A 19,833-nucleotide genomic window follows, 5' to 3' on the forward strand; every position below is an offset into this window, starting at 1 on the left:
AGGATAATCAGCTCCTGCCTCTAATTAAGGGGCTCACGTTTTACAGACAAAATCAGCTCAAAGTGGACTTCAAAACATGTTCAAGCAGAGAGAAAAATATGGTTTTGGATAAGCTTTTTCACATGTCTGAAACACATGTGTGAAAAAGAGTAAAATGTATACTATATAATGGCCACACAATATATGGGTGTTTAATACAGTGTTACATAAAAATTAATTTTAGATAACAAAGTCTCATTGTGGAGATTGTTGTTTTCTGTTTGCTTTTCCTACAGTTGGTCATGTGAATTTACAGTCACACAGTTGAATTAATAAGCACATTTAATTACAGTGCAGAGTTAATCACAATGCTGTTTGCAAGCAGTTTAATCAAATATACAAAGCAAACTTATTGTCAATCAATTTCTATTAATATATATATCAATAATGTCAAATATCAAAATAGTTTAATAAATATATTAATCAAGATTTCCAACTATTTGATAGCTAATTAAATTAATTCTATCAATGAAAGGTATTATAAAGTGTTACCAATAAGCTTACTGTTTATTTCCAAAAACTACACAACATTAAGTAATCAAGTGTTGAAGCATTAAAGTGGTTTAGTGTGGGAATGTAACTTCCAGCCAATCAGAATGCTGGGAACCTCCTCAGTCCTCAAGCACATGCCATATAAAATCTCAATCGACTGTGAGGTCTTCACAGTCATAAAAACACTAAAATGCTAGACTCGCTGACATTTCTATTTGAGAAACTCTTTCTCTTCTCAAACTTTAATCTTTTTAAAAGTCTATGGCAGGAGACGGAGGAGTGTGCAGTGAGATGTCCAATGCTCAGGAGAGGAGATCTATTGGAGGTGCAGCGCACTCTCTTCATTCATTACGGCATCTATCTGGGCGAGAACAGAGTGGCGCACCTGATGCCTGACATCATGCCCATATTAACTAACGACAAACAGCTCATTAAACCAGTTGTCACCAACAAAAGACTAATTTTAGGCTGCATTTACAGAAACGCGAGTATACGCGTCGATTCGGTTGAAGATTTCGCGTATGGAGCACAGATATTGGTGAATGGTATGGATGTGAAAATGAAGTGTCAAGCACTGGCGAGCGAGGATGTCGCGAGAAGAGCAGAGAAACTGGTCGGCGATATTCCGTACAGTTTATTATGGAATAACTGCGAACATTTCGTGACGTATTGCAGGTACGGGACACCTGTGAGCCAGCAGACAGAGAGGGTGAGTTCTCTGTATTACAAAACATGGAAAATATAGCCTAGAACACACCTTCTGTTGTACTTAATAATTAAAATAACAGAATTAACATTAATAGCTTATGTAGGCTATTATAGAATTAATACCATGCTATCAAAATACCAATACTGGATCACAAATGATAAAATAATAATCAATTATTATTATTTTATTATTTTTTTGGTGCCTATAAAACCTAGGATTTTGAAAAATAATCAACCAATTAGATTTAGACAAAGTCTGTTAATGATATCTTTAATTTATTTATTTTTTATTTATTTTTTTGCAGTTCTGTGACTGTCTGAAAACCATTATTCGGGACCAGAGAAGTGTGGCCTTAACTGTTGGGATGGGAGTGATGTACATCCTTTGCTTTGGCATGGCACCTTCAACTACATTACCCACAATCCTTATTCCCTTCATTCTATGGATGGCTGGCTGAGAGACACTTTCAATACATCACATAAAACAATACAGTTAAAGGGGACAAATACACAACAATGCAATGCATCAGTGCAACAGTGGAATATGTGTATCATGCAAAGTCTGATTATGTAGTCAAGCAATGTTTGAGCATTGTTTGCATTTTGCCTCTCTATATGTTAAATGGTAAGCTTTATCATTTAAGCAATTCATGAAAACATGCCATTAGCTCTACCTTGCTTTTAAAACATATACTTAAAATTGGTAAAGCCAATATTGTTGTAGCTTAAAGTTACAGATTGCATGTATATACTGCTCACAGAAAGTGCCTTATATATGCATTACGCAAAAGTGTTAAACAGACGTGACAAATTTTACTGGTCAATTTTTTTGTACTATGGACTGTGATTTAAGACATACAGTATAGTTTTTTATTATTATTTTTAAGCTCTGACAATGCTTGATTGTGAATTTGTACAGTTTAAAATATATATTTAATACCATAAGTTCCTAAACAAAACCAGAATAAGAACATTTAGACAGAATTTGATGAATGTTAATAGTAGATGTGTAAATAGTACTATTATTTCTGGTTACTGCTGTAAACAGTTGATTGGATTTATTACCATATTTTCATCAAAATAAAGCCAAAATGGTTGAATTCAAAACGTGTTTGACTTGTTTTTAGGTCAGGTTAAAGTTCTGTGTTCATGAAAAGAATAAAAAATAAAATAAATAATAAAAAAGATAGAATGTAAAAAAATAGAATGTAATTGTCAATATTCACAAAAAGTGTTAGAATTTTATTTAGAAAGTAGTAGTGTTTGGGTCTAAAGCAGTGGTTCTCGGTTGCCCCCATTGGTAAAGACAATATTAAGAGGCCCCCTCATGTAGGGTAGGTGCCCCTACATATTTTCTCTGGTACTCCTGCTGTAATGATGAATAAGCTTCTTGTTTTCAAATATATTATTACCAGAAACAAGAAGTGGCCGTAGATTTTTTTTTTTTTTTTTGCAATTACATACATTTCAAGAACTGTATGTTCTGAAAAATCAGTTGTTGATGGGACAAATTTAAAAAGTACAAAATATAAATTATATTTGCCCACTCAACAACAAGACAAGAAGTCATACATTTAACATGTTGTTTTATAGTTTTCTTTTTCTTTTTCTTTTTTACATTTAAGTTTATTTAGATTACTTTTATATCAGCAAATAGCCCACCAAAGGCTAATTACACTAACTACATCCACCTGGTGGACAGAGCAGCCGGAAGAGTAAAAATTCTCAATTTAGCTTTTGATGCAATCAACCAGAGTTTTCCTGATCCCATTCTTCCCCCTATTCCCATTTCAAATTGTTAAAGCTCAATTTGTTACCATGCTAAAAACCCTTCTTGCACTTTTGAGGACACCTATGGTTAGGGGTATTTGTAAGGGTGGGCTTTAAGGATTGGGACAAGTAGGTCCCATTAAGGCAGCATCCATTTAGGATTTTGATAAATATGACCATACATGTCATGTTGCAGGAAGGAAAGAGTAGATGAAGCATGGCTCTAAGTGCAGCCTCTTTTGGCTGGCCATGAGGAGCTGTAGACCCAATGGAGGGGTTGGCAGAAGATAGGCCCACAGTGGAACCAGTGGAGTTGATGACCATGGCAACCCCGGAGGGATGGAAATACATGGTGGAACCGGAGAGAAGAAGATCTATGGTGGAGCCTGAGGAACCACTAACCATGGCAAAGCCAGGGATTTGGAAGCCTGAGGCAGAGGTTCCAGGGGAGGTGGAGACCAAGGCAGAGCTGGAGGAACTGAGATGAATCCAGGAGAATGGAGGACTGCGGTGGAGCCAGTGGGACAGAGTATAATTTCAGAGCCAAAGGGATGGAGGACCACGGTGACACCGAAGGGGGTGGAGGGCCAAGGTGCAGCTGAAGGACCTTAAGTCTACTGCGAAACCAGGGGAAGGACGAGGGACCCCAGTAGGGCCAGCAGGATGGGGAACAACAATAGAGCTGAGGGGTTGGAGAGCTGTGGTGGAGCCGAGGGATCAGAGGGCCCAGGACGAGCCTAATGTATCATTTTCACCGAGCGGTACGGTACAGTACAGTTCAATATGGTATGCGTTTCCATTGTCAGAAGTTGTGAATGCTACTCTAATTCCAAACCGTACCGTACCACTTTTTGGGACCCTTCCATTGGGGTACCTAGCACAGTAGTCCGGTACTAAAGGGTGGAGCTAGACTCCCTGCAGAACATTGATTAGTTGACAGAGAATCGTCACTTGCGCGTGCTACAAGGGGAATGACAACAAACAAACAAACACAAGAGGTGCCATTTTTTAAATAAAGTTGAAACACAATACCGTTTCTTCTTGTGACAAACAGCCACATGCTGAGAAGCAAGAACAAGATCTGCTGTATGTCCTCCATTGTTGTTTACTGTGTCGCTTTCTTCTTTTTAGCCCGAGAATGACATTGATCGCTACTGTCCTGCATACACCACATCTATCAAGTAAGGGTACTGTTAGCGGTGGAAACACAAGCCGGATCAGAGTTTACTGAATTGTACTGAACTGTACTGTACTGTCCTGTACCCCTCAGTGGAAATGAGTCATAAGAGTCGAGGTAGTCCAACAGGCCGGATGGGACCAACAAACTGAGATCGAGACCAAACTAGTTAGAGCAAAGTTACACGCAAAGTTTCACAACTACCAATGAATACACTGACTGATCTCTAACTCACTTACAAAACCAAAATATGCTGAATGCATGATAGCATAGTTAAGATAGTATAGATAAATAATAATGCCTCATATACCTCATAAATACTATAAGCATGAAAGTGAGATCCATAGCATTTCTTATGGAAAGATTTGTTTGGTTTTTAAACATTTTGGAATCTACTTAGGTGAAGGTCGCATAGCTCATTTTATCCTAGACATCCTACCAGTGTTCACTAAAGAAAAATCCATTGTTGCAAAGATGGTGACCAACAAAAGTTTTTGAAGTTTTGGCCAAGCTTTGGCTGATTTTGCATATGGTGCTCAGATTCAGGTCAATAGTACAGATAGTATGGTCAGTGTACAGCCACTGAATGGCGAGAAAGTGGCAGAGAAGCTGATTGGATCTTTCTCCTACAGCTTACTGTGGTACAACTGCGAACACTATGTCATGTATTGCCGCTATGGTGTTACATTTAGCTTCCAAACCTTCCAGGTAAGAACTAAACAGGGCTGATGTATAGACAATGTGGAATATAGATACAAGAGTTTGGTGTTGGTGTTGGTAAGATTTTTTAAGTCTCTTATGCTCACCAAGGCTGAATTTATTAGACTAAAAATAAATATTGTGAAATATTATTACAATTTAAAATAGCTGTTTTCTATTTTAATATATTTTACATGTAATTTATTCCTGTGATGGCAAAACTGAATTTTCAGCATCATTACTCCAGTCTTCAGTGTCACATGATCCTTCAGAAATCATTCTAATATGCTGATTTGGTGGTCAAAAAACATTTCTTAATATTATCAATTTTGAAAACAGTTCTGCTGCTTAATATTTTTGTGGAAACCATGATCATTTTTTTTTTCAGGATTCTTTGAAAATAGAAATCTTTTGTAACTTTATAAATGTCTTTCCTGTCACTTTACTGTTTACTGTTCAATTTAATGCATCTTTGCTGAAGTCCTTCCGCTGTTGAAACACTGATTAAGCGATTACATGAGATAATATACATTTCAGTAAGTTGTACTGTATCTTTCAACATACCTTCAGATGTTCATTCATGTTTATTCTTTAACTAGTATTAAAGAGAAAGAAATGAACGCGTTCACTCGCGCTCCGCACTGCCGCCTAAACTGAGGCACCTATACAGAGATCTGTCATGCCACATTAAAGAGCGTCAAAACGGCATTTCTGTTTGAATTTCGTGATAAAATGGACAAAGTTTTAAAGATGATGTTGTTTGTCCGATAAATTATACAGTGACAGCCACGGGTGAATGTGATGATATTTATTAACAGAGCTCGTGTCACACATACGACACATCACACCTGAACATAGCTCTCGCGCATTCTTAGTACATACGCCCCAGGGGGTGGGAGGACGTTCTTAAAGGACCCAACACATGTTGGAGGTGCAGCACATTAGAATACACAAATCACATTGTATTTCTGAACAGATCATTTATCACAATGATCTACATCCCCTTCCTTTAGCTGAAACCTCCTATCAAAGGGAAGAAAACATATTTAACACTGAACAGTACAGGCATGACACACACTTGATCAACAACCAAGAATATGAATGACTTCCAATATGACATTGTATCCATTGCAGTGAATAAATCAACGATAACAGATACAAATCTCAAGATGTTCTCTGTGTGCATGAAGAAAACACATCAACAAAGAATGACACTGGCAGTATAGAAATAGCCATAATAAACACAATTAAACAGGCACTCAAAATAATAACCAAAGTGTCACTAAATATACCATTACTAGAACTCACTGTTCGCATCTTGGATTAGGCTTGCAGATGCGACCTGAACGTGTTCTGTAAGGTGCATTACAGGAATGACTGACCGTGTCTGTCGTAACAACAGGCGTTGTGCAGGGGAACCCAACGTTGGGTCTCGGGGAATGTTTCTCAGATTTAAGAGATTGAGAAATACATCCGTCCCATCTCTATGAGATTTCTCCATCAGCTGTTTGGCACTGCGGACCGCTCTTTCTGCCAGGCCATTTGACTGTGGGAACTCTGGACTACTGGTGACATGGATAAAGTCCCACTGTTAGGCAAAGTCTCTGAATCGCTGACTTGTGTACTGTTTAGCATTATCAGAAATGAGTGTGTGAGGTGTGCCATGCACAGAGAAATGTCTCTTCAATTTCTTTATTACAGCTGACGATGTTATGTCACGGAGAAGGTCAATCTCACCAGGTAGTTTTGGCCACGCCACTCAAACATATCTGTTGCCACAAGGCAAGTCTGGAACAGGGTATGGCTTTAATGGTTCTTTCGGTTGATGCGGCTTTGTGCTGTTGCAGACTGAGCATGTTAGGAGTTCTGCTGTGATATCAGCCGTCATCGTTGGCCAGAAAATTATACCTCTAGCTCTGTGCTTGGTAGCATCCAGACCAGGATGACCTCTATGGACTATACAGATGTATTCTCTCTGTAATGAGCGAGGAATGACTGTTTTGTGGCCTTTCATCACTATTCCATCTTCCACAGCAAGCTCATCTCTGTAAGGAAAGTATGGACGCACAGCAGGCACAAGCTATGTTTTTTAGTTGGCCAACCTCGTTGAATCACAGTGCTGAGATCCTGTAGCACCTCATCCTCTGCTGTATGCTTTCTGAGTTCCTCCAGTCGGGCAGTCGAGATGTAATTGACAGACATGACCTCAAACGTGTCATTTTCAATGTCTGGAGGGACCTCTGTGTTTGGAGCTCGAGATAGGGTGTCTGCAAGATACATGTGCTTACCCTTCTTGTACACCAGAGTGATGTTGTAGCACTGTAACCTGAGCAACATTCTTTGTAGTCTTGCAGGGGCTGTGTGGATTGGTTTCTTTAGAATGGTCACCAGGGGCTGGTGGTCCGTTTCAACAAGTGTGGGTTTTCCGTAGACATAGTCTCTGAACTTAGTACAGGCAAAAACTCCTTTTCTATCTGAGCATACCGCGTCTCTGTGTCTGTGAGTATGCGAGACGCATACGCAACTGGTCTGCCCTCCTGCATGCAAGCAGCACCAAGCCCGAAACATGAGGCATCACAGGTTAGTGTAACCGGCTTCTTTACATCATAGTATGCTAAGACAGGTGGGGTGGACAAATATGACTTGAGGGTTTGAAATGCGTTTTGGTGTTGCTGGTACCAGCACCATGCAGTCTCTTTGTGTGTCAGCTTTCTGAGTGGTGCGGCAATGTCGCTGAAGTTTGGTATAAATTTCCCCAGATAATTTACCATTCCAAGGAAGCGCTGTAGTGCAGGGACATCCTTGGGGGCTGGCATCTCAGAGATTGCTTTTGTCTTGGAAGGATCAGCTTTCAGGCCTTCACTTGTAAAGATGTGTCTCACATAGCTGACTTGATCCAGGCGGAATTTGCATTTAACAGGGTTTAGCTTGAGCTTGACCTCACGCGCTCTGTTCAGCACTCTTTTCAAATTAATGTCGTGTTCAGCAGCGTTGCGACCTCCGACAATGATGTCGTCAACAATAATTGCACAGGGATACCCTGAAAATAACTGCTCCATTGAGCGCTCGAACACTTCGCTTGCGGAGTTTATGCCAAAAGGCATGCAAAGAAATCCATAGCGCCCAAATGGGGTGCTGAATGTGGTCATCATGGAGGACTTGCGGTCTAAGCGAATCTGCCAGAAAGAGTTCTGAAAATACAGTTGCTCCCGACATCTGGGACGCCACTTCCTCTACGCTGCGCATTGGGTGATGTGGTCTTTTTAAGGCAGTGTTGAGATCTTTTGGGTTGATACACAGCCTGTCTGTCCTTTTTATGTGTAACCACCATGGACGAGACCCAGTCTGTCGGCTCTGAAATCGTCGTTATGACGCCAAGGCTCTCCATGCGGTCCAGCTCTGCTTTGACATGGCTTTGCATTGCCAGAGGAATGCGATGAGCAGGGCGAACTACAGGCGGTATGCTGGGGTCCACTGTCATAGAATATGTTATCGGGAGTTCTCCAAGCTCGTCTGTGAACAAGTCTTTGTACTCACTGAGAATGTCTTCAGTGCTGCCCTCCATACTGACATGATGCACATCTGGGCTGATTGTAACGATACCCATGTCGAGGCATGCACGAAATCCTAGCAGCGGTTGGACATCTTGATTCACCAAGAAGAATGGAAGTGAATGATTTTGCCCATTTAGGCCACACTGCAATGTGACTAAGCCTTTTGTCTCGATTTTACTTCCACCATAAGCTACAAGGTTAGGTGTCTTTGATTGCTTCACTGGCCGTTCGTTGTTGGGAATTTGTTCAAAAGTCATTTGTGACATTACGTTACATTTTGCCCCAGTGTCAACTTTCACTTCAATTGGAGTTTTGTTTATGTGTAAAGTGACAAATCCCTCCTCCAACAATGATCTACAGATGACACTTTGTTTTTTATCAAAAGTAACAAAACAAGGAGCTTATTGTGTTTAATGGTGGTTAGGCAGCGCTGTATTTGTTGTGTAAATTCAGGGCTGGGCGGGGCAGCAGGGGCGGGACGCGTTCGGTACGCAATGATAGTATTGTGATACGTACCGTGGGTGGTGTATTGCAGTTTTTCGGTTTGGTTTGAATATTGTTACATCCCTACTTGAAATACAACATCGGAACAGTGTCTTGAGGTGTGGTAACCGTAGTATAAGCGGAATAATTGACTCCGGGTCGTTGAATTGTTAGAAAATAATGCACTCTGCTTCGCGTTCGTGGCCGCATTACCACATGTGCATTATTTTCTAATAATTAAATGGCCAGTCGTCAATTATTCCTTAAAAAAATATGCCTGATAAAGACCTCTTTGCATCAGAATATTTTACATGAATGAATGAATGAATGAATGAATCTTATTTAGATATGAAAAAATTACATAGATCTGTTTCAGACAGCTTTTTGGAGTAGCTATTATGTGTTGTGAGAGTATGCAGTTAACTGGCAGTATGTAATAGGACGTGTGTGTTGTGCAGGAAATCCATGAGCCTGAGAATAGCATTTAAGTTTAATGGCATAGCTAATCTTTACATAAGTGGTGACATTAAGATTGAATACTTTTAAGCTTCTTGTGTTTTATGTGTTGACATGACAGTCACTTTAAGCCTCCCGCTGCATTTATTTACTTGTCCATTTTTGTTTTCAAATTCCAAGCAAGATTTCACAATTTCCTCCTACACAAGTACAGATTATCTCCTATTTGAATATGTCAGTGAACTCTTCCCCTCATGATTTATTCCCCATAAATAGAGCTGAGAAAAGGCATCTTGTGTAGTAACCTTTTGTAGTAACCTTAACCACATGTGCTATGAAAAGCTGCTGAATGCAACAAACAAACAGGATAACTTTCAGAGCACAAAAGCCTAGTCTGAGCTATAACAACAGTTATGAGTCTTGTATTTGGATCCAAATAGCTATAGAACTTCTTGCTGCTTTTTTATGAAAATTATATTCAATCAGTTACTGCATTATAGGTAACATATGGACTAACAATGACAGTATGGTACAGTATAGCAATCTTCGGTTTAATGTTCATTTTCCCATCTATTAATAATTTTTTTTTCACACTTCAAGTTGTATAAATGATTATTAGATTAAGTATTATGAATGAACATGAAGTACTAATAAAAACTGAATATTCATAAATTAACACTAGAACTAAATTCTATAAATAACAAAATTAAAATTAACATTGTTGTTCATTGTTAGTGAATTAATTAATGCATCAACCAATGTTAACGAATTAAATCTTTTTGTAAAGTGTTACCAAAAAACATATTTTATACAACAGCATTTAACAAAATAATATAAAATCAGCATGGTTCTTTTTCTATTAAAAATGTTATGAGCATCATACTACATTTAAAATAATAAAAACCTAAATTGCATACTCCAATATACTCTGTTATCTGAATAAATTATAAAAAGGTGATATTGAAAAAGCCATTTTATTTTGCATTTTGCAATAGCATCAAACAACAGTAGCAGCACCATCTAGTGGACAGTCATAAAGCATGACCTTACACAGTGACAGAATCATCCGTTTGTGAAACCTGCAGCAAAGGTTCCTAATACAGAACACATAAACATCTTATTCCACGCTAAACAATTCCTCTCCCCTCTCTTTCAGTTCTGCAAAACTGTAAGGACAATTCTCTTCAGCGGGAAGATGGCCTTCCTGTCAGCTATAATCGGGGTCTTCATCATTTTATATCTAGGTGCTATGACACCTCTCACCACCCTCCCCGTTGTCATCATCCCCTTTACCATCTGGATGGCATCTTGAAGACACTCCGGGTGGAATTTGTCCTTTAATGTTTAAACAGCCGCAAAAGCATCAAGGCATTTACTCTGTCAACAACTGCCATTCAGGCTACAAAATATCTTGGTATCTGGGACAATATGTGTCTGGTATGCACACTATAAATGTTACAAGGAGTGATGATGATGGATTGATGGATGATTATCAGTTTCATTTAACAATTTAAGCACTATTTTTGTAATAAATAAAAACTTATGAGAAAACAACACATTATTGTCTCTGTTTAATGTGCACCATGATCGCAAGACATCTGCCACTGCCCACAGCATGGAATGAGTGAAAAAGTAAACGAGAGAGGAAATCTGTCACTGGGTATGACTGAAGGAAACAAACAAAACATCAGAAAAAAGAAAAGAAGAAAATCAAAAGCAATATAAAAAATAGTATAATTCATGTCCAAATTTAATGTAGTAATAATTCAATAATTCTATTCAGCAATTGTGGATTACAAAGGAACAGTAAGAAATATCTGGACAGTCCTGAGAAGTGCCATGATGTAGTCAGAAAGAACAGTAATGTGGATAATTATGATGAATGGCAGTTAATGGAGAGATGCTGCAGACAGCATTTACATACACTGAGCCTGGATCCAGTCCCACTTTGTTAAATTCAATGCAGGGGGAAATTCTTACTGCATCCACTTAAACAGGTAATATCAGGCTTGTTTGTTTGCAATTATAATAATGATATCCTTCAAGTTATTTTTTAGATTGTGCAGGCAGGTAATATTTCAAATTTGTATTAAGGGGATGCATTATTTGCAAGAAACAAATAATTTTTAAGTTGATTATGATTTGCAATCTCACTTTGACTATATGAGACATATATTTCTTTATATTTAATGGTATTATATTTTTACCCTGAAGTAAAACAGCTAACAGCACTATGGATCACTGGATTAACATCAGAAAACAACACAGAACAACAGAAGCAGTGCTTTAGGGAGCTGGTTATTTCTGTCTTTGTGTTCTCTGTAGTGTTGTTGCACTGCTGCTATTTATGGCAATTTGCCTGGCTGGACATTTACCTCAATCTCCCTGCGGAAATGAATAAAAATCTATAGCAATTAATTACACAGTCAATCAATGACTAAAGCTGCCATCTCAGCTCTATTAGAAACCTATTGCACTGAGATTTAGGGGGGTCTTACTGTACATAGATGTCATAGCAACCAAACTGCAATTATTGCTTCAACAAACTATAGTAGCCTATATGAGAAGAAAACATAAGAAAACACATCACAAGGCAGATTTCCTGTGGTATGAGCGTCTGGATGAGATGGATCAGGGATGGCAGACATAGGAAAGCTTTTTTGACAGTTGTTCATCCAATTACTAATAACATGCTGTGGATTTGAATGCTATGGGGTTTGATGTTAATGCTGTGCCAAGAATATTAAAGAAAATATATAGACTCTGTATAAATAAACACTTCTTTTAAGGAAAATTATTCATAATATTTCATTATCCACAATCAAACATACAAAGTTATGTTTTTATATAAATATATATAATGGATTCACCCAAAATGAAATATATTTCATTTCATATATTTCTATATCTTTAGGACTAGGCTATCAAGCTTTACAAAGTACATAAAGACTTTGTAAAAGTAATCCATATAAATCAAACTGAAGATACATGATTGCTTTATATGATAGATGTAATTTAGACTTTTATTAAACATTGATCAACACAAATAAATAGATCATATCAGATATGGTAAAAGGACATTAATTTGTGTGTGTGCTTGTTTGTCACAAAAATGTTGAGAGAATATTCATTTGTGCTCCAAAGATGAACAAAAGTCTTATGAGTTTGGAGCAACATGACATGAGGGTGAGTAAATAATGAATTTGGGTGAACTTGGGTGAACTATCCCTTTAATGTTCTTGGTCTTACTGTGAACAATTGATTGGTGCGTGTTATTCCAAAGAGAGGAAAAAACAAAATTATTCTTAAACACAAAATTAATTTGCTCTTCCTCTGGGTTGCAGACGGCAATCCATGTTGACTTTATCCTTAATCAATATCCTTTATGAAGCACAGCACAACTAATCTAGCTTCTTCTCAAAAGAGTAAATGGCTTCAGAAAAACCTTATGGGAAAAGAAAAAAAAAATCTATGACACAATCAAATTCAAATTTGAAACTGAAGCAATGGTGGACAAGAATTGGAAGATGCTAAATCACTCAGATGTTCAATGCTGTGATATTTAACTGGAGAGTGAGAAAAGGATAAATAACATTTATAGTCTCAGTGCAGCTCTGCATAGTTGAGAATATTAATGCTGGGGAAGTTTATGAATTTTTAGATTGAATTATTGCATGCATTAGTCTGGTTCCCAAAAGCTTCCCTGTGAAAGATCATAACTGCTGTCTCACTCAGAAACAAAACCTAATGGAATAAATTTTTGAGGTTCTTATGTCTCTGTTTCTTATGTGTGAAGTGGCTGGCAGGTTACAACTATCACTGATTAAAACATTTACTGTATCAGGTCCTTATTACATTCAGTACTAATTATCATAATCACAAGATAATACATACTACATCATCCTAACAAAGCTGTACTCCATCAGATGAAGCCGTGTAATACAAGGGAATAATTCTAAAATACCAACGTTAATATGTATTTTTAAAAAGAAAGGCATGGTGACGCCATCAACACTACACAACAGACAAGATCAGATCTTATGGCCTACAGCAACAAAATGCAAATATTGCTAAGGGTATTATTCAGTTCATTCTGTTTAAATTGAAAAGGTCTGGCAACAAAATGGGATGACTCTTATCTTGATTGTAGATGTCATGTGTCCATTTCTACCTGATGTGGATCAGGAGGATAGACGTTTGTCCTTTTGTCTTAATGATTACATTTCCTGCCATTTGAAACCCTCTTTGTACTTGTACCATCTGCAAAGCTCAGCTGACAATGGAAAAAAAAAAGCTATGAAAACAATGTTGAAAAAATTAAGGACACAATGATGACATTATTCATGAGTTAATTGACTGTATATTACTGCAGTTATCAGAAAAAAAAAAATTGATAGGCTAATTGAGTTCTTTTCATGTTAGTAAATTTTCTTAACACTTCGTAATAACTTTCATTAACATTAGTAAAGAGGATTAGCATAAATTACTTAGACTGGTACTTAACAGATAATTAAAGTAGCCTACTTTCAAAGATTTAAATGTCAAGATCCTTAGATTCATTTATTTTAATAAGAATTATGAATTAACATAATGATTTATTCATAAACCTCTGATCTATTATATTTGTAATTATAAAGCAAACTGTAGCTCATTATGAAGTCAGATGTCAATCAACAATCTCGCGAGTACTGGTGGATTTGCGCACGTAAAGAATAAGCAGAGGCAGCCTGTAGATTCTCAGCAGACTCTCAGGGAAGCGGTCCTTACCCTTTCAATGCATCAAATTCATTCGGACTCGTGTTATTGACACTTCTTGAGGTCTGTCGTAGGGTTATGCACGATAATGTTGGCATGGATTTGGTCTATTTTTTTCTTCTGACAGATATACGTACGTGAGCTTCTGTGGCATGAAACTTCACATCTTAAAGAAGGTAAGACACTTTAAAGTCTTAAATTACTTTATTCGAAAGGTTATTCAAGTTTATGCACGTCTTTGTATATAATTTAATGACCGCGTATTATTAGTGTCAGTAAATTACCAATAGGTTAAAACGTGCATTTAAAATTATATATATATATATATATATATATATATATATATATATATATTTTAAACCCTACTAATGTTTTACAAATGATAAATATACGTACAAACAGATGAATGCTACGAACCTTTGATTTATTTATTTATTTATTCATATAAACTATGAATTAACATGTTTAGATTAATCAAATATTAAAACGTTATGCTATAAATCGATAATACATATCATTTTTATACATTAAAATAAGATCCACTTTAACACTTTATTCTAAAGTGACATAGTTACACATTACATGTACATACTATAGTAATAACATGAAATTATGCATAATTACAAGTAACCAACTAAGCTAAACCGTAACACTATAGTAAGTACATATAGTTAATAACTGTGTATAATTACACTGTAACAATGCAGCCTAAAATAACTTAAAATCCTTGTACCTCCATAATTTATCATTCTTAAAAAATTGTAATCACTGAATGATATACTGTAATAACAGGGCATCCAGTATCTTTTGTCTGAATTTTTCTGTTTTGAATACAGAATTTTTTTTTCTTCATATTTTCATTTTCACTTTACTTTTTTTTTTCAGAGTAAGTGACTAAAGTGAACATGGATATAAGAACCGAAATGAACATATCTGAAGATGAAACCCTGAACTCCTTAATTCAGTCCACAAACTGTTGTACACCAGCCACTATCCAAGTTGAGGGTGTCTTAGATGGACTGAAAGACAGTACAAAACTGGTAGGTGTTCAAGTGATCTTGATTTTGGCATACAGCACCATCATCGTCTTTGGCGTGACCGGGAACTCTTTGGTCATATATGTCGTGTACAAGTTTCGAAATTTACACACAGTTACTAACTATTTCATTGTCAACTTGGCTGTAGCAGACTTGTTGGTCAACACATTGTGTCTACCTTTTACTTTGATGTACACTCTCTATGGAGAATGGAAATTCGGACAGGTGATGTGCTACCTGCTGCCATACGCACAAGGCTTAGCAGTCCACGTTTCGACCATCACGCTCAACGTTATAGCGCTGGACAGGTACCGTAGCATTGTCTACCACATGGAAACCAAGATGTCCAAAGACATGTGTATAGTCGTGATTGTGATCACATGGGTGGCAAGCGCGATCCTTGCCAGCCCTCTAGCTATCTTCCGTGAATATGTGACTTTTGACCTATCGCCTGAGCAGACAATTCAGGGTTGCGCAGAGAAGTGGCCTGGAAGTAGCACAGATGGGACAATTTACAGCATCGCCATGTTTTTCCTGCAGTACGGGCTGCCACTGTCTATCATTTCTTTTGCGTACACTCGAATCTGGCACAAGCTAAGAAATCACGTCAGCCCCGGCGGTGGCCGTAGCGACCGTCATCAACGGCGACAGAAGACGACGAAAATGCTGGTGGCTGTAGTGGTAGTCTTCACCGTTAGCTGGCTGCCCTTTCACGCCTTCCAGCTGGCTGTGGATATTGATAGCAGTGTACTGGAAATGAAAGACTTCAAATTGCTCTATACAGCTTTCCATATTGTGGCCATGTGCTCCACCTTTGCCAATCCCATCCTTTATGGCTGGATGAACAGGAACTATAGAAGATCTTTTGTGGCCGTGTTCAAGTGTGGAAGGTTAAACAACGGAATAAGAAGAGTTTGTAGCAGTGAGGCAGTAAGTGAGAAATGTACACGCAGTAAGCAAAACACAATCAGTGTTGTCTTTAAAGAAGAAAACACTCTGCTGTGATGTCCATTTGCTTTCGAGATTTCAAAACACAAAATGTGAACATAATAAGGACAAATAATCAAAAAGTCTACTGTAAAGAAGGACTGTACGTAAATCTAAGACTGAACACTCTACAAATTGCCTGATATTTTATATATGAGACAATTGTGGTGAATTTGTGACTAAACACTCACTTAGTTTGGAATGTTGTATTTTGTTGTTAAAATGTATTATGTATTTGGTTATATTTGGAATTAGCATTTGATCTGTAAAAAGTCAGTGACACAGGGATCTCATGTTAAGAATATTGTAGTTTTTCTGTTTGTTTCCTGTGAAAATAAACGTGATTTTACGTAAAATGGCTCCCAAAGCATTAAAAAGGCAGCAGTAGGAAGACATCAGGGCAAGTTGGAATCAAATATTTGCATTTGATCCTGTCTATAACTCACAATCTTGTGCATGTGATTTGACAGATCATCAAAAGTATAAAAATAATTTCTCACAGTGCAGTAGGTAAGTCAATTTTTTTGTTTCTTTCTTTCTTTCTTTTTTTTTTTTCTTCAATATATGATATAATTTCTATAGAGAAATAATTACCGTAGTCATAAAGTATTTGCTTGGTTGTCTCTACAACTTACTTGAATTTAATATATTGGTGCCTTGAAAGCTGGTCTAAAACAAGTTTAACAAAAGTATAAAAGGTTTATACAAAAATGCTGTGTGTGAATCAACAAATTCGTTGGGCAGCGAGGCAGCAAGCCAGCTGCTTTCTGTTTCAGACACCCCATGTCTTGCAGGTAATTAGGTTACATGGCCTCTAATACTGCACATTGTTCACAATAAGACTCTAGGATCACAATCAATGAAATACTACACCATTTTGATTCTAAGAGTGTTCCCTTCTAAAAACCGAATACTCATTAAAAAACAAATATTCTCAAAATTATGTCTTAAGTTAATTTAACATGAACAAGTCTGGCTGGTGGGATGTTGTCTCAGCTTGTCTCTTATGGAGATTCATGTTCCATATTGGACAAGGATCATGTGCAATGACAAATGGAATGTACTCCATCAAGATCAGTATTCCTAATTCTGATAGCCACTGGCCCATGAAAGATCAATCAACTGACAGGAACAGACCAATCAATACTCACTGAGCAACAACATAAAAATAGAATAAGAGGGTCTGAGTATTGATCCTGTCAATTACTGTCCTGCCCGTCTTTGAATGTCCCAAAAGCCACTTCTATTATATCTACAATTCACAATTGAATCCCTGTCTCTGCACAAAACTGTTTATCTACATACATCATTGCATTAGGGATTTTATTTCAAGCAGATGGCTTTTAGCCTCAAAGCTTAGGCATGTGCATTACCAGTAGTGCCATCTCTTAGTCATTCTTTGCTGATTTGCCCATATTCCACAGTAAACTAACATCAAAGACACTATACCGCAAAAGATTCCAGGCACAGAAGCTTTAAGGTCCTACTCACCTTCCCTATTTAACTGTGGATGCCAAATTTCCATTGCTTTAGTGTTAAGGTCTTTGATGCCACAGGCAACACAATTTCCCCTCGGGGTAAATAAAGGTTATTATACTATACTTTCTACTATCGCAGGACATTGATTGGTAGGGCAAAAGGTGCAGATGGTTTGTTCCTAGGTAAACTCATGATTTATTGAAACGTTAAAGCACCATTTATGAAGATCACAGACTTTGACTACCTTTGAAGAAATCACTTCAGCAAAGTATACAGTCAAACCAAAATTTATTCAGACACCTTGAACATTTCAATCATTAATACAGTTTATTCACTAGTTAAAAAAAATGGTAATAAAATATGACAAGATCTCACAGTTAAACTGTGTCAGAAAACATTAATCTTACTTATGTCAGTGATGTGGGCGAAGAGAAGATTAATGTTTATGTTTTAACATCTTAAAGGGTTAGTTCACCCAAAAATGAAAATATTACTCACCCTCATGTCGTTCCACACCTGTAAGGCCTTCATTCATCTTTGGAATTTTTGGGTGAACTAACCCTTTAATTATATTTTTATAGAAATAATATATTTTTGAGTGAAGATTGAAAATGAAAATGTCTTTCTTGCCCATAATTAATCATTTAATTAGTAATATTGTAATCATTTATTGTTATATGTTTTTATGATTTTTATGGCCAATGTACACTGTATTCTCTCATGAAAGGCCTTTTAAGGTTACATTGCTGACTAGTATGTTTTCTTAAAAGCTGCTGCACACATACACACTTTCTGAAAGTTTCCTTTGGCATATGCTAGGGTGTTAAAGTACAAATATCTTTTAAAAGGTCATGTCTACAAAAGTAGATGTGCGTAGTTTGAACAAAAGCCAAGGGACATTATAATAGGTCTTTGTCTTCAAGGATGTAGATCTGATTTCCACAAAAAGAGGATCTGATACCTCGTTTTGTCCTTCTAATCCCCCTGTCAGACTGTAATTTGAACCTGCAAAATGCTGAGACAACTGTATTATTTTTGATTGCTTTAATAGTTCCTGTGGTTTAATGATGTTTGTGAAGACCAAAAGAGGAACTTGTTTATGTCTGTTTTTTTTTTTTTTTTTAGGAGAACCCCTTTTCCCCTGTATATTCATTCACCATCTGATATCTTCTCGATAGTGACTCAATTTCTGCTCTTTGCATATCAACGAGATCTCGTCAAACTTTATTCTTCATTAGGCAAGATCATTTCACTCAGACTTAGAGATTTATACTTAAACTTTGAGTAACATTATATTTGGATTTAAGATTTTACTAAAATCTGATTAAGATTATTACTAACACTTTTCTTTGATAATACTTGTATTTTGTACTTCAATATTTCAGAGATATTGGAAGTCGATTGATAATTGTTTGTATTATTCTGTTATGGTAATTTTCATTTATTAAATTTATTAATCTTTATCATTCAAAATCAATATGTCTATCATTTATTTTCTGATTATATTTTATTAAGAAATAAAATCAATTTAATCATCTGACCTTGGATCTCCTAATTGCATCAGTCAGATAACACTTAAAGGATTAGTTCACTTTCAAATAAAATTTTCCTGATAATTTACTCACCCCCACGTCATCCAAGATGTCCATGTCCTTCTTTGTTCAGTCGAAAAGAAATTAAGGTTTTTGATGAAAACATTCCAGGATTATTCTCCTTATAGTGGACTTCAGTGGACTCCACTGTGCGCCTTCCCTATTCTAGTTACAGTAAAAATGGAACTGGCGCTGCGTTCGTTCCGTAAGTTGAATAGGGAAGGCGTAGGACATACAGCATAAGCTTTTTGAAGAATACGAAATGCGGTTTTGGCGGAACCACTTGGAAGGCGATCATTTGTTTATATAAAGCATATACATTTACATTTTTTTCGAAAATGACAGATCATTTTGCTAGATAAGGCCCTTATTCCTCGTCTGGTATCGTTTAAAGCCCTTTAAAGCTGCGCTGAAACTGTAATTTTGACCTTCAACAGTTAATTTCTTTTTGACTGAAGAAAGAAGGACATGGACATCTTGGATGACATGGTGGTGAGTAAATTATCAGGAAAATTTTATTTGAAAGTGGACTAATCCTTTAAGCAAAACATGGTCAGGTCAAAGTGTCTGAGTAATTTTTGGTTCCAAATTTTTTTATCTCTTTT

At 36.9% G+C, this 19,833-nt stretch overlaps 3 protein-coding genes across 3 annotated transcripts; all 3 read left to right on the forward strand.

Moving 5' to 3' along the window:
* The first annotated feature begins 691 nt into the window (after positions 1-691).
* On the forward strand, positions 692-2,346 carry lrata (lecithin retinol acyltransferase a). The gene is made up of 2 exons (XM_051890606.1): positions 692-1,240; positions 1,545-2,346. The coding sequence occupies exons 1-2, from the start codon at positions 722-724 to the stop codon at positions 1,695-1,697; spliced, it is 672 nt and encodes a 223-aa protein (XP_051746566.1). The 5' UTR covers positions 692-721; the 3' UTR covers positions 1,698-2,346.
* Positions 2,347-4,483: 2,137 nt separating this feature from the next.
* On the forward strand, positions 4,484-11,136 carry si:dkey-30k22.5 (lecithin retinol acyltransferase family protein). The gene is given in 2 exon segments (XM_051892489.1): positions 4,484-4,894; positions 10,535-11,136. Coding segments are annotated over 2 exon segments (567 nt in total). The 3' UTR covers positions 10,691-11,136.
* A 3,045-nt stretch (positions 11,137-14,181) lies between these two features.
* npy2r (neuropeptide Y receptor Y2) lies at positions 14,182-17,972 on the forward strand. Its single transcript, XM_051897437.1, has 2 exons — positions 14,182-14,309; positions 15,019-17,972. The coding sequence occupies exon 2, from the start codon at positions 15,039-15,041 to the stop codon at positions 16,173-16,175; it is 1,137 nt and encodes a 378-aa protein (XP_051753397.1). The 5' UTR covers positions 14,182-14,309; positions 15,019-15,038; the 3' UTR covers positions 16,176-17,972.
* The last annotated feature ends 1,861 nt before the right edge of the window (positions 17,973-19,833 follow it).

This window comes from Ctenopharyngodon idella, chromosome 1 (genome assembly GCF_019924925.1).
Source record: "Ctenopharyngodon idella isolate HZGC_01 chromosome 1, HZGC01, whole genome shotgun sequence".
Classification (NCBI taxonomy): Eukaryota; Metazoa; Chordata; class Actinopteri; order Cypriniformes; family Xenocyprididae; genus Ctenopharyngodon; species Ctenopharyngodon idella.